The sequence below is a fragment of the Cricetulus griseus genome, chromosome 2, assembly GCF_003668045.3.
Source record: "Cricetulus griseus strain 17A/GY chromosome 2, alternate assembly CriGri-PICRH-1.0, whole genome shotgun sequence".
Taxonomy (NCBI): Eukaryota; Metazoa; Chordata; class Mammalia; order Rodentia; family Cricetidae; genus Cricetulus; species Cricetulus griseus.
The window spans coordinates 342,854,500-342,869,652 of NC_048595.1; the positions used below are offsets into that span (position 1 = coordinate 342,854,500).

At 40.4% G+C, this 15,153-nt stretch overlaps 1 protein-coding gene across 1 annotated transcript; it reads left to right on the forward strand.

The window, feature by feature from the left end:
- The first annotated feature begins 466 nt into the window (after positions 1-466).
- Positions 467-14,733, forward strand: Capsl (calcyphosine like). The gene is made up of 5 exons (XM_027401300.2): positions 467-630; positions 4,333-4,469; positions 10,782-10,959; positions 11,228-11,437; positions 14,453-14,733. Exons 1-5 carry the CDS (start codon positions 586-588, stop codon positions 14,552-14,554), a joined length of 672 nt encoding a protein of 223 aa, XP_027257101.1. The 5' UTR covers positions 467-585; the 3' UTR covers positions 14,555-14,733.
- The last annotated feature ends 420 nt before the right edge of the window (positions 14,734-15,153 follow it).

Here is a 15,153-nt window from a genome sequence, read left to right on the forward strand (position 1 = left end):
CTGTTGTGCAAATACAGAACAATGTTTTAAAACCGTGGGAACTCTTACAGCCACACCATATCCTTCGTTTTTTGGAAAAGTCTAATGTGAATGCACAGACACTTAACAAACACAGAAATGCCTAAAATGGCAATTAAGGTTAAAAAAATATTGCTCGGTACTGCAGTAGTGAAAAAACAGCTTTACAACATTAAAAGGATGGAATGACCTTGGGAAAATCAGTACAGCTGTGCAGGTACTTGCTGTTCATAGCTGCTGAGCTCATGCTACTGCCACCTAGTAGGACGGTTTTCTTACAGCACACATTCTCTGTCACTCAGCCACAAGGGGGCAAAGGAAGACTGGCTGAAACAAAATGAAGCCTAGCCAGTCATTGTAGTCATTGTAGTGTACATCCTCACCAGCCGGGGGAGCAAGCATCTCCCTCCTTGGCACATAGTCCCTGCAGCAGCCCTGTACATCCGTTGCTCTGCTTTCCATTATGTAATTCTGCCCTCTCTCTCTCTCCTCTCTGCATCTTCCACGATTGACTTCTTTCTTGTAGTTTTATTTGAGCAGGACAAAGCTGCTCCAGTTCCCTTGACTATGGGCCAGAGAAACCAAGGGCAGGGCTGCATTTTTGAAGATGCTGTAAGACATTTCTTTGGTCTTAATAATAACCTGAATGTTGTTAAGTGGTGTTTTAGGATGTGTCAGTTAATATGCTAGAGGGCACTTTGGTGGCTGGGTGTACTTTTGTGTTTACAGGTTGCTGTCTGTGTAGAGAGGGAGAGAGGTAGGGAAGGAAGGGAGGAGGGAAGGAGGAGGGAGGAAGGAGTAGTTTAATTTTCTGCCACCAGGTAGCACTAAAGAGAACCCAATGAAATGCAGCAGAAGTGTAGGGCAGGGCCTTAGTGAGTCTCTGTTCTCCTAAGGGTCAGCCTAAACAGAACCTTTAAGAAATGCTCCTAGAGGCCTCACCCTCCATGAGGAGTGGATGGGGAGTTGTTGGGGGGACTGGGAGGATGGGAAGGAGAGGGAACTGGTATTGGTATATAAAATAGGATTGTTTTTAGTTTAAATAAAAATTAATTTAAGCTGGGCGTTGGTGCCACATGCCTTTAATCCCAGCACTTGGGAGGCAGAGGCAGGCTGATCTTTGTGAGTTCGAGGCCAGCCTAGTCTACAGAGCGAGTTCCAGGACAGCCTCCAAAACAATACAGAGAAACCCTGTCTCAAAAAACCAAAAAAAAAAAAAAAATTAAAAAGATTTCAAAGTTATTCATCACTATCAAAAAAAAAAAAGAAAGAAAAGGAAAGAAAGAAATGCTCTCATTTCTGCATTTCCACATCCCACCTGAGAAGAATGTTGGAAATCCAATATTCCACTGAACTCTGTCAGTGGAAGCCAGCTATACAAAAGAGCAGTGGAAAGAGACAGCCTGCACAGGACCAGTGCCACCAGTCTCCTTTGAGGATGGCTGCTCCACTCAGTGTCTGCCCAAGAACTTCAAGGCTAGCCTTTTGCTGCACTGTGAATGTCCCTTCATCTGCCATTGTGGGTATGGGTTGATTGATGTTTGTGGGGGGAGGCAGAGGGAGGCAACCAACAACTCTAGATATAACCCTAGTCCTTTCTTACCCTCAAACCTCAAGTTCAGTCACTTGGCATTTTAAATGGATCCGTCACTATCTACAGGATCCAGGCAGCATATTGGACACAACAAGCTCATCTAGCCTGTATGTCCCATAATCTGTGGCTTCTCATAGATATGACATACATGTACACAGAGACACACATACAAAAATGAAGTAAAAATGAAACACCGTACTTCCCTACTGAGGCTGTTTACTCTTTTGCTTTGGCAAAAGTATGTGGCACACAAGCCATCTAAAATATATGGTGTCCATCCTGGTTGTACAACCACAGCCCTAGCCTAGGTATTTTTTTTTTTTTACCTTCTCTTATGAGTAAAATGTGGGCATTTCCTCTCTGGTGTCTCAGAAAGTCCCCATGTAGAAACTGTGGTACCTGTGCTTTTTTGTTGTTGTTGTTGTTGGGGTTCAGGAATGGGACTAGAGGGAGATTGCCAGCTGTGAAGACTGTCTGTGACACCTGTTGCCCCAGACCTAGCAAACTAAGCAGAGGTTTGTCGGAGGAACGGACTGAACTGTGCCTCTGAAAAGGGAACTGTACATTTTAGATGAGCCAACACATGGTGGTGCTATGGCCACATGCATTGGTGAAGACTGCCTCCTAAAGCTAGTTCATTCTGACAGATTATACTGTTGTGACCACAGCCAGGAATCTTCTGGAGTCAGACACACTTTAATTGGGGTTGTTATGTCAGTGACATCAGGACATCATATACAGAGACTACAGCGGATGTGTGATTCAAACCTCAGAGCTCTGCACAGGACCAGTGCCACCAGTCCTGTGTCTTGCCAGTCTTTATTGGAAATACTGCTCTGTCCTGCCTTCCTCTCAAATCCCAGGTCTTGCAAATTTTATTTCTTTCCTCTTCTGCCTTAATATGAGGCTTCAGATTTCAAGTGAAGATTCTATGCCATTCAAGAGCTTGATTCTCTGAGTTACCCCTCACACTCCTAGCTTCTGCCCTAACATGGTACATTAGCAAAGAGGACATAGGTAATATTGGCTGTTTGTTGATGAATTAAGTGACTAAGTGATGAAAAATGATTGTAAATTGGGCACTTCAAGTACCATGCTTGGCTGTAGTTTTTCCTCTGAATTTATGTCCGGAAGCATAGTCTATGTCACCCCTGGTGGAACTGGCCTCCAAAGGCAGAAGTGGTTGCAGTTTAAATCCCAGTGTCTGATCTTCCCAAAGTCTATTTTGATTTTGCATAAAGGAACTACCAGCAGATTACACTTTGAATTTCTTACATATTGTTACATATGGTAGAGGAGAAAGAACCCTGCTGGGACTCAGGATTTATAGGAAAGTCATTTTACCTAGCCATACTAGGTTTCCTGCTGTGATTTAATGTGTCCTCCCAAATTTATGTGTTAGAAACTTAATTCCAAAGTTTATGTGTTAATGACACTTTCAAGTGGGACCTTTGTGATAAAGTTAAAAGAAGTGCACAGAGTGGGGCTCCCACTATGACTACCGTGTGATTTCAAGAAAATAGAAGGGGGCCTGGGACTGACATGCTTGTTCTTCTATGGCGTGTGTTGCCCTCTATGATTCAGTGAAAAGTCCCTCACTGGGTGCTGAGCAGATCCAGATCCTGGTACTGTGTGTTCTCTGGTCTTTACTCTCTACTGTCTACCCTACATTTCTACTGTCACAGGCAGTAGATAATGGAAGCTTTATCTCAAACTCATATTCACCAGGGATAGGTCTAGAGCAGTAGGACCAAAGTCCAAGTTTCTAGGTTTTTGGTTTTGGGTTCTTCCTACTGAAGTCAGAGTTCTGAGAACTCAACTTTGGATTGCCCAGGTCACTTTTCCTATTTCTGAATATTTCTGAAAAATATCAACTAGGGGAGAAAATGTGTGTGTGTTTGTGTGTGTGTGTGTGTGTTGTGTGTGTGTGTGGTGTGTGTGTGTGTGATGAGAGAGAGAGAGAGAGAGAGAGAGAGAGAGAGAGAGAGAGAGAGAGAGAGAATTGTATTCTTTTTTTTTTTTTTTACTTTTTTCTTCCATATGAACCTTGTTTGTTATCAAGGAGCATTAGTCTACTAAAGAGAGTGTGTGAGTTATTTGTAAGTATCACTAACACTCATGTTGAGAGTCTCAATGAAGACAGAAGCAACAGAACTAAGCATTTAAACCACAGAGGAGAACATTAAATGTAGGATCAAAAGGATATAGGGTATTATAAATAAATAACTATAACTGTAAATATATATCACAATTGGTTCAAACAAGTGAATAATGAGAAATTCACTATTAATTCCTTCTAATGTTACAGGTCACATAGTTTCTCTCACTTCCATATATACATATGTCCTGATTTGTTCAAGTTTAGCATCCTTAGCAGCTTCTAAACTCTTTCCCTTTGTCCCTTTTCCTGGCCACTTTCATTTCACTATGGGGGATCTGGTTATATGGAGGAAGACAGGCTTTAGAAAGATCAAAGTGTATTGGGAAATGTCTGTGTACTTCATTATTGCCCAGAGTGAAGAGAACATGTACCATTGAAACTAGATAAGTTGTAAATTTGCCAGGCACACAATTGGCATAGTTAAAAATTGTAAATTCTAGGAAGTTTGAGGCTATTTCCTGAGGGCAGGATGACAGAGCGCTGTAAGTTTTATTCTGTCGATTGTCTAGTGGGTAGTAGGGTCTGAATTCCATTAATGTGCTATGGATTCTTCTTTTAGATGGCAGGAACTGCACGCCACGACCGTGAGATGGCAATCCAATCCAAGAAAAAGCTCTCTACGGCTACTGATCCTATTGAAAGACTTCGATTGCAATGTCTAGCCAGGGGCTCTGCAGGCATCAAAGGCCTTGGCAGGTAGGATGGTGTCTTAGTTACTTTTCTACTGCAGTGACAAAACACTATGACTAAGGCAACTTATTAAAGAAAACATTTAATTTGGTGCATTAATGGTTCCAGATGGTTAGAGTCCATGACCATCATAGCAGGAAGCATGACAGCAGGCAAGCAGGCATGGCACTAGAGTAGTAGCTGAGAGCTCACATCCCAATCCACAAACAGGAAGCAGAGAGATGTAACTGGGTATGGTGTGTGCTTTTGAAACCTCAAAGCCCACTCCCAGTGATACATTTCCTCCAATAAGGCCACATCTCTTAATCTTTCCCAAACAGTTCCACCCCAATGGGAACCAAAAATTAAGCATATGAGCCTATAGGAGCCATTCTCCTTCAAACCACCACAAGTGGGATACAGTGAAATGAAAAAGAAAGATCAGAATTGTCTAGGGAAGCCTTATGCTGACTTTGTGTTTTGGGGCAAATCATATCCTTTCAATGCCTCAGTTTCGTATCTGTGAAATTCGTTGTTTGGGAAAGCTGATCTCTGAGTCTTCATGACAGTGTTTGGTTCTTAACCCTCAGTTCAGTAAAGCATGTGTCTGTTCCAAGGAAGGGAAGCTCCTGAGGCAATGGAGGTAAAGAAAATCATACCAAGAGTGTGGACACTTGGAAGTACAAGAAGAGAGCCCCCCCCCCAAAGCTGGGGTAGAAGAAGTAGGAGGAGTAATGATTAAATAATTTGGAAAAATAGGAGTGGTGGCACATGCCTGTTACCCAAGGAGGCAAAAGGATCAGCAGTTCAATGCCATTGCTGGCTACATAATGAGTTGAGGCCAGCAGACTTGGCTACATGAGATCTTGTCTATAAGAGAATTTGGAGTTTGCTCCCAGTCAGGCTGTCATGTCTCACTTGCCACTGTAACTGCCCATGGGATAACTCCGTGTTCACCCCCTGCAGTATTCTATGGGTCAGATGATTCTTATTACATTCCCTGATATTTGATAGTATGAGCAGATCCCAGGACTGAAAATCCAAGGAGAATGGAGACTGTGAGCCTCCTAAGAATGACTCTTGTGTATTTTAACAAATTATAATGAATGTCTACCATAAGCCTGGCTTTGTACATGTTTGGGGGGCCTTATGGGTGGACAAGCTTCTGCAAGTCCCATGGAGGACTGAGACTAAGGGAGTAAACATGTTCTAAATATGCGTCTCAGTGGTATGAGAAGATGTGTGATAAAGAAGTACAGTACGTCTAAGTAAGGAGAAGCCAACCTCACACCAGGAGCTGAAGAAACTTTATTCCAGTACTGGGCACCTGGGGAAGCCCCTCCAAAAACTCCCAAAAAACAATTACACAAGGCACTTCCATGCCTTTCTTAAACTAAGCTTGGGTCTTTTAGAGTTTCAAGGCTGTAGACACATGGATGTTGCTATACATGCCCTCACAATCACTTCCTTTTAGTGTTGTGTGGTTCCAAACTCTAGGTCCATTTTGGATTCACTTCCTTGTCTTGAGTGCAGACCTATGAGGAACCCTGATGTGTGTTCCACTAATGATCCTGCAATTGTGTTCTTCCTGCTGCCCACACCATTCCCACCTTTTGTAACCACTCCATCTTCATAGCCCACTGTGAGTTGCTACGATCGCACCCTGCCTGGGCTTTCTGCTTAAACTGCCTTCTGTCTCACTTATTGTTGGCCTTGGTCTCCCTGAGTCTGTCCTCTAGCACTCCCTTTTCTTCTAAGTCCAGATCCCAGTAAATATACTCCCACAAACACAAACATTCTCACCAATCTTTCCTTTGAAGAATATCTTTTTAGTTAGTATCTGCCATCTATCAAGCTCCAAAGCGCTCATTCTGTGGAACATACTCTTTTTTTTTTTACATTACATATTTATTAGCACATCTGATATCTTTAGCCTTATTTTTAAAAATACAAAATGAGAGGGAGGAGGTGGCTTAGCCAGCCAAGTGTTTGCTCAGCCAGCATAAGGACCTGAGTTTAGATCCCAACAGCCATGCAAAGCACCAGCACTGCTGCACAGCCTGCAATCCCAGAACTGAGGAAGTGAACTTGAGGATCCCTGGAGTCCACTGACTGGGTCAAACGGCATCAGTGAGCTCCAGGTTTAGTGAGTGATCCTATCTATAACAAGATGGGGAATGATAAGACACCCAGCATAAACCTCTGGCCTTCAGAGGCATGTGCACATAGAGTGTGCATGCACCTGTACATATGTACATACATAAACGCACAAATATAACACACAAACATAAAATATCTTTCCAATAGATTAAATTGGAGTAAACACATTGCTAGTGTCTGAGAAACATTTTGTTTATATTACTAACCACTGCATGTAGAATTGGGGCTGGATTATACTGAGGACATTTCAGTTATGTTAGTGTTTAACTTAATTTAAAATATTTCAAATTTTAATGTGGCCAGGTTGACTGCATGCTGTATCACAGGTGGGCAAATAGTAGTCAGAACCCTTCATTGTAAAGTTGCTAAATAACTTCACAGATAAATGTTCTACAAATGTACAATGAACTCAGCTTTGCAGTAATTTCTGTAAAATGTTCTCTATGTATTATCAGATGTACCAATTATATCACAAGCAAATTCCTTCACCAATATCAAATTCTAAATATGTATGAAAAGGTGAGTGAGGGGAGAGTGACAGATTGCTACAGTTGAGGGGGGAAAGCAACTTCCTTTTTGATTAGTTGGTATTTTTAGACTGTGAGCCAAAAAGTACCATGAAGTACAATACAGATGACTGTTCATTTGTATAAAGGTCCTCAGACTTAATTGGCAAAAGGTGAAATAAGAGAAGGCCAAACATAACCAGCACTGTCAGCATTTAAAATTTGCTTCTCTAAGTGATTGCTGTATTAGACTCGAAGCTGGCTTTTACATCAGAGAGGACGATTTTAAAATTTATCTAGTATTGGGCAGGCCCTCGTTGCATACAGGTTTCCAGTTTACACCTTTTAGCAAAGCACTATTATAGGTCTCTCTGTGATCCCAGGTTTTCTTGTGCTGCTGTTGTTTTGGTTTTTGTTGTTTGTTTTGTTTTTACTCTTTGTCCCAGCAAGTGTAGTGCTAAGAACACCCCTCCGAATCTAGCCATCCTCTTGGTTCTGAAGTGTTTCCTGTTCACTTAAAGTATTCCTTCCTACCTGGAAGAATGTGCTCACTGACCCCTAATGAGGGGCAGGGACACAGTGGATTCATTCGTTTTTTAAATTTCATTCGTTCAAATTAGGAACAAGCTTGCTTCAGATGTCAATCCCTTCTCCCTCTCCCTCCCCTCCCCCCCAACATCCCACCTGCCCCTAGCCATCCCCCCTCTACTCCCCAGGCAGGGTAAGGCCCTCAAAAGGGGCTCCCCAAAGTCTACTGTGGAGCATACTCTTGTGGAAGTATCTGTTCACCCTGTCTTAAGTATTTATTCTGAAGGTCAGCATCAAGATGATTCTATTACCATTTTAGCACCTTTACTTTTTGACACTGAAGTCAATAGTATATGTTCTTCCTTAAACGCTTTCTGCTATCCAAGAAATACAGATAGCTCCTATTTCCATAGCCAATATCCTGAATTCAACTTCTGTTTTATAGATGGCAGATAGAACTTATCTTTACTCTGTCTCCCTGTGCACACCAGGCAGAAAACCCTCTCTTGAGCTCTAATTTACATTTAAATCAGAAAAGACATTCTAAATTTTTAGATAATTGGCAACTAGTGAAAAATCACAGATACTTGCTTTACTATTAAAAAGCAAGATGAATCACTTCTTTCTGTAAATGGAGCTATCAATACTCATCATCTCTTGAGCTGGAAAATTGATAATTATCTTCATCAGTCCACCACACTGATGATTTGATTTCTATAGCATGTTGAGGTGTCTTCTCATACTGTCATCTCAATTGCTTCAACCACCTCTTTTTAAGGGCCTCTAAAATTTATCTTGTTGATATTCTGCTTATAAAAACTATGCAGTTACTTTTTAACATGTAACAAAGTTTAGGCCCTTTAGAACTTGAGGGCATTAAAATTCTTCATATTCTTCTATTGACCCATTTGTCCATGTTTATTGCATCTCTTTTAACCTTTGGGAGCTGTCTTCTTGCTTCCACGGATGGGCAAAGGATGTTCTACAACCCACTTTTGATCTGAAATGCTTCATTTGCAAGAACTCAGAATAGCTGATTGCCCCATCCCTCCCATATCTCTATCTCTGAATGAATTCCTTAAGGATAGAGTCTGTGTTTTGTTCTCCTGTGTATTTCACATTACAATGTTTAATCCAATGTTTGTCAGGTTATAAGATGCCTAACTGATGTTGAAGTTTGTTGAACAACCCAAGATGTGTTAGCAATTTATTTATTTCAAATTTATCATTAAAAAAGAAATGTACCAGCCTATTTCTTGTATTGGGAAGTTTATTCGTTAACTCATCTACCATGGTGACTATTAATAGAGTGACTGCTACACAGTTAATTTATAACAATAAAAAACAGAGATGGGCTCTGCTGACCTATAATCCATGGTCAAGTCTGTATGATGTACTTATTTACTTATACAATATCCAAAGTGTTCTTTCTAGTTTTAAAATAAAATACGAAATATAAATGAGTAAGACTCTAACATTTTATTTATTTTTATGTTTTTCATTGCCATTCAGTGCAAATAGTTTCATCATGGTATTTTATACATATATATCTCCATTCTTGTTAATTCCCTCCACATTGTTCTCTTCTATTTCTTTACTTCTTCTTGCTGGTTCCCTTCCTCCTCACAGTCAGGCATCTGCTTCTATGTCTTTTGTATCTGAATTTCTCATCTTTACACAGAACTAGAGAAGAGAAAATTGTAAGTCATAACTTAGAAATTGCACATTATTTTAGCATTAATTAGAAATGAAGGGTCAACAGTGTAAACTTTTGTGGAAAAGTGAGACCCAGTTATACTCATGTTTACATAGCTGTTGTTACTGTAGAACTAGAACTCAAGCTCATCTTTTTGAAATCTCAACTGATAATTCTGTCTGCTATGACTCTAGCAAAAATATAATTCTTAGGGCTTTAGTATGGGGAATGGTGTATGGTGGAGGAGAAGGGAAGAGTGGAAAAGGGTAAGATCATCACAGTATTGTATGATATTTATAGAAAGACCTTAAGTATCACAGGATCAATGAGAAGGGTATAGCATTTCTTTCTTTCTTTCTTTCTTTCTTTCTTTCTTTCTTTCTTTCTTTCTTTCTTTCTTTTTTTCTTTCTTCCTTTCTTGTTTGTTTTCAAGACAGGGTTTCTCTGTGTAGCTTTGGAGCCTATCCTGGCACTCACTCTGTAGACCAGGCTGGGATTAAAGGTGTGAGCCATCGATGCCCAGTCTGACAGCATTTCTTTTATACAAGTTATAGTACCTTGTATTTCGAATGATTAGACTCCTTGGCTATAACAGATGTGGTTCTAAACAGAGGCTTCCTGTAGACAAAACAGCATCTATATGGTTTATGTGGATTGTGCACATATGGTGGAGAATTAGAAGCTTTATTTATGCTTGATATTAGTTTTAAAATATTTTACCAAGATTAATACAATTAATAAAAAAAAACCTATGCTTCAATTGCTTGTTTACCTTTTTTGGCATTTGTTTAAGATGAGGAAACTGTTGATTTATTAGCAAACATGGATTCCTGAAAAGGTTACCTTTATTAGTAGCTCTTTATTATTATAACAAGATACCAGGGATAATAAACCTATAAGGAGAAAAAGTTCATTTTGGCTCACAGTGTCAGAGGCTTCAGTTTATGATCAATAACTTCATTGCTTTGGGCCTGTGGCAGGGCAGTGCCTTAGCACAGGGAGCATGCAGTAGGAATAAAGCTTCGCCTTCTTGGTGACTAGGAGGGAAAACAGAAGAAAGCAGGCAGGGTCCAGGCTCCTTTGCAAGGGCATGACTCCAATCATCTGACCTACCAATCTCTGGCAGTGCCATTGCACCTGACAGTCAAGCCTTCACACCTAGATGTTTGGGAGACAGAAAAGATAACCATTGCACATGTCATGCAATTAGAATCAAACAGTGCAATTATAGCCTTCTCTGTATAGGTGTGTCTATGTGCATGTGTGTTTGAAGATTTGCTTTCCCGTAGGACATGTTGACAGCCTCTGAGCTCAAGAGTGAGTCTGGAGAGAAAAATCTAAAACACTGTATTATATTTGAAAGCAAACAGCAGTGGTTCACTTTTTTCATCTTCACACTGACACATTGTTCTTTGTGGGTTTTTTTTTTTTTCATGTTGTTATCTTCAGAGTGTTTCGGATCATGGATGACAATAACAACCGAACCCTTGATTTCAAAGAATTTTTGAAAGGGTTAAATGATTATGCTGTGGTCATGGAAAAAGAAGAGGCGGAGGAGCTTTTTCGGAGATTTGACAGGGATGGAAATGGGACCATAGACTTCAATGAGTTTCTTCTCACATTAAGAGTAAGTTTGTTCCCCAAACCTCACCCTATGAATCCGCATTTTCTGTTGAGGAGTTTGGGTTTCATGTGGTTTGGGCTGGCTACTTCAAGGTTTTGTTTTCAGAACTTGCTAGTACATTTCAGAGGGGTGGGAGTAGAAGACTGAAGCAGCTGAGGGACTTTCTCAAGTATCTCACTTAGAGTTCACATCACGGATGGTAATAATGAATCATTCTAATGTGTATTTATCCAAGCATGTGTGTTTATTTTTATTTTTTAAATTTATGTAGCCCCCAATGTCCAGAGCCAGGAAAGAGGTAATCATGAAAGCTTTTAGGAAGTTAGACAAAACTGGAGATGGTGTTATAACCATTGAAGACCTACGTGAAGTTTATAATGCCAAACATCATCCAAAGTACCAAAATGGGGAATGGACAGAGGAGCAAGTCTTTCGGAAATTTCTGGACAACTTTGATTCACCGTATGACAAAGACGGGTTGGTAAGTGAAAAAGATGATTCTATATGCAATTTATCTACCCACATTGAAATTGTAAATGAGAAATAGGTTCAAAGCCTTAAAAAAAAAAAAAAACCTCAACATGTTGACACCATAACTGTTGCAACTAGATAGAAACATTCCTACATTCCTTTGGGGCCATCTGAACTGTTAAAAACTAAAGTGAAAAAAATATGTTTCAAACATATACTGAGACAGACATATCTTTCTTGTTAGGGGATCCACGGGCTAATTGCTCATCATGGAAAATGTGGTGTTTTGAAAGTCAGCCCTCACTGTTTCTGTACTTATCATATACCACTAGCTATATTCTCATGAATTTGATTACAGCAAAAGAGTGCTTAATTTTAAATAGGACCAAGATGCTTTGGAACAGATATGCAAGGCTTTTCAGGATGTTTGGTTCCTTTTTCCCCTTGTCCTTAGGAGTATCATTTGTCATCGAACTTTGTTGTGTGAAAAAGCAGCTGGCGGTAAAGGGAATCCCAGAGAATAGAATTGACCCTGACTCATCCTTTAGCAAACTTTGAGATTAGCTTGTACATCTAAATGGCAGTGAACTTCAAGGCAAAAGCATTCACTCTATCTTCATTAATCATTGCCTTCAGCTAAACAAAATGTTGTGTATTGGAAGAGATGGGCTAAGAGCCCTAGCTACTTGTTTAAGGACTTGGGGTAGTTTTTGTCTTGGAGGACCTGAGAGTTAGGGTGATGGGGGCATCCCTCAGCCTCAGCAGCAACAGCACCTCTTAACCTTTGGTCTTACCAGAAAAGGTAAGTGGGGCAGTGACTAGGAAGGGGCTGTGCTTGTGGGAAGGAGAAGCAAGTCTCCCTCTGAGGGGAATTTCCCCCTCCCTTTCCCATGAAACCTAATGGCTTGTCTTATTATCAAGGCACAGGATGTAGGAAGGGGAAGTTTCCTTCCCACTGACATTTTGCAAGTCAGAGATGGAGAAGTAGTTGAAGTAGTGTCCCATAGGGTGAGGAATTGTGACAGCAGATACAAAAGAGTCCTAGCTTCTGTTGGGCAGTCAAATGCCTAGGGCAGAAATAACAGAACTGTATGTTTCCTCTAGGGCTGCTGCCTTTGATCTACCAAGACGTCAGAGAAAAATAGCCAACTGCCATTTCCCCTAATAGCTCAAGTCTACTTGGGTCCCTGTTGCTCTGGTTCTTTCTGCAGGTGGTTCCTCCTTGTCACCAGGGGAAATGTCAGCTGCCTTTGACTAACACGTCCAAGCAGTCCTTTGTGATTCAACTGATTTAACGTCCCCACTTCAGCTCCTTCTGACTTTTATCTCAATCAGCCATGCTGATCTCTCAAATTCTCAAAAGGTTATTGAGGGTTTTTTTTGTAGTTACAGTATTTGATGTTGCTTGAATACCATAGACATTTTAATAATGTTGAATATTAGCTGTTCATTGTCATTGGGTGTGTCTTGAAAACTCAGATGGCTGGTTAAAGCGAGGCAACATGAAGTCTGACAAAGTCTTTGTATGTTTAATATATGTTCCATTGGTGCTTACACAACCTGTATTTGAGATCCTTAGATGTAAATATTAAAAAGTCTCATTTTTATTACTAAACATAATATATTCGCAGCCTTATTTAGTATGACAATCTGATAACAAAATAAATATGATCATAAAAGCAATTCAACCTTTTGTGGGTTCTGGGAATTAAACCCAGGTGCTCTTAAAGAACAGCCAGTGATCATAAAGATGAACCATCTCTCCAGCCCCCAAACTTTTGTGGTTTTAATAACATCTTGAAAACATAAGGAATTGGCTGGGTTTTCTTTTTTTGTTTGTTTGTTTTTGGTTTTTGGAGACAGGATTTCTCTGTGTAGCTTTGGAGTCTGTCCTGGCACTCACTCTGTAGACCAGGCAGGCCTTGAACACACAGAGATCTGCCTGTCTCTGCCTCCTGAGTGCTGAGATTAAAGGTATTCGCCACCACCACCCTGCTAAGGAATTATAGATGTACACACTGTAGATACACACACACACACACACACACACACACACACACAACCAATGGTAAACTCTTTCATATAGACAATAATTCCCAAGTGTTTATTTGTGTTTACAGAAGGATGACCACAGATCCACCATTCACTGAGTTTAGGGTCATTTTTCCTGATATCTTTTACTGGTGTTGAGGGAGGAGGTTTGGGAAACAGTATAGGGAGACATTGTAGCTTTTGTTTGGTTTTTTAAAAAAAGGCATGTTGTTCAATGAGCCCCTATAGTACATAAAAGATATAGTAATGGTCCCAAAGATTAAGCTGTATGGACTAGAAACAATTCTTCAGTTCTTTATGAGTTTCCTTTCTTGTGATGCTTTTTAGTCTTTTGCCTGAGAGGTTGGCCAACTCCTATTAACTCAATAGACTTCTTTCCTTTTTTCCAAATGGAGAGTTCTCTGAACCCTGGTATGGATAGACACCTCTGCTGATATTCCAAAGACAGTCATGTGCACAGAGTAGAACCTAGGGAGTGGTGGAATTACCTTGAATGAGCAACTCATACCTTAAAAACACATGGAATCTCATGTTTTATAAGAAAATGCATTCTTTACCCACAGGACAAAGCATTCCTTGAAAGGTGGGACATTCTTCTCCTGACATTGGACATGACTTGCTTCCGACATGTGCCAGAAAGACAGTATTAACTGCAGCTGAAGAACACCTACTTCTTATTCTGAGTTTAGTCTCTATGTCTGAACCAACAGGCCCCAGTTTCTTAAAGAAAAGATGACAACCCCTGCCTCACTCTCCACTTAGGGTGACTTAGAAGTTTTCAAGGCTTATTTCTCCTGCCCTGAGCCACTCTCACCACTATCCTTAACTTAGTTTGGTCTTTACGTTAGTTTTAGGTCTGTTCCTCAGGATAATCCTTGGTGGTCATGCCTCTTCTCTTTACAGGGATGGAAAGGAGGCCTCCATTAAAAACAGAAACAAAGTGTCCCTTCTCTTTCTAACTTCTCCTCTACAGGTGACCCCTGAGGAGTTCATGAACTACTATGCAGGTGTGAGTGCATCCATTGACACGGATGTGTTCTTCATCATCATGATGACAACTGCCTGGAAGCTCTGAATGCCTGACCCTGGGAACCAGGCTATGGAGATGGCCACATGACTCCAAACGATTAACCCTCAACTCAAAAACTCAGAGTGATGCTTTATTTAATCTTCATTGCACAGCTTCTTCTTTGCCAAAACAGTGTATTTTCTAGGGCTGATCTAAGGGCAGAAATAAAGTCACTGAGTAATTAACTGTGGATTTGCCTCCTCTGAAACTGTTTTCTCATCTCCAAAATAGGAATTATCAAAGTTACATCTCTAAATCTAACACTGTGACTGAGTCATGCAGGTAGTCAATCAACTTGGGATGTCTTCTTTGGTCATTAGTGAAATTTTGAGTATTGTAGTTATGACCTCATGCTTGCCTAGATAGCCAATATATTTTCTCCTTTAAGCTAGGTGTGAGAATAACTATTCTCTTGGTATATTTATAAAATCTTACAGGTTTTAGACTCAATTGGGGGGTCAGAATGAAGCAATACACAAGATTCATAATTTCTGCAAGTGAATCTGGGTCCATGGAAGCCTCCTTTTGACAAGTAGATGGAACACGACTATTGATTTGTTGGTTTCTATTGGTTTTTAAAATACTGATGTAATGGTGGAGATCAT

Bases quoted from the DNA above. Each gene is read 5' to 3' on its own strand.
- Capsl (XM_027401300.2), top strand. From the start codon at position 586: ATGGGCCAGAGAAACCAAGGGCAGGGCTGCATTTTTGAAGATGCT. The intron at 631-4,332 runs GTAAGACATTTC...TTCTTCTTTTAG, and splicing joins GCTGCATTTTTGAAGATGCT to ATGGCAGGAACTGCACGCCA. The intron at 10,960-11,227 runs GTAAGTTTGTTC...AAATTTATGTAG, and splicing joins AGTTTCTTCTCACATTAAGA to CCCCCAATGTCCAGAGCCAG.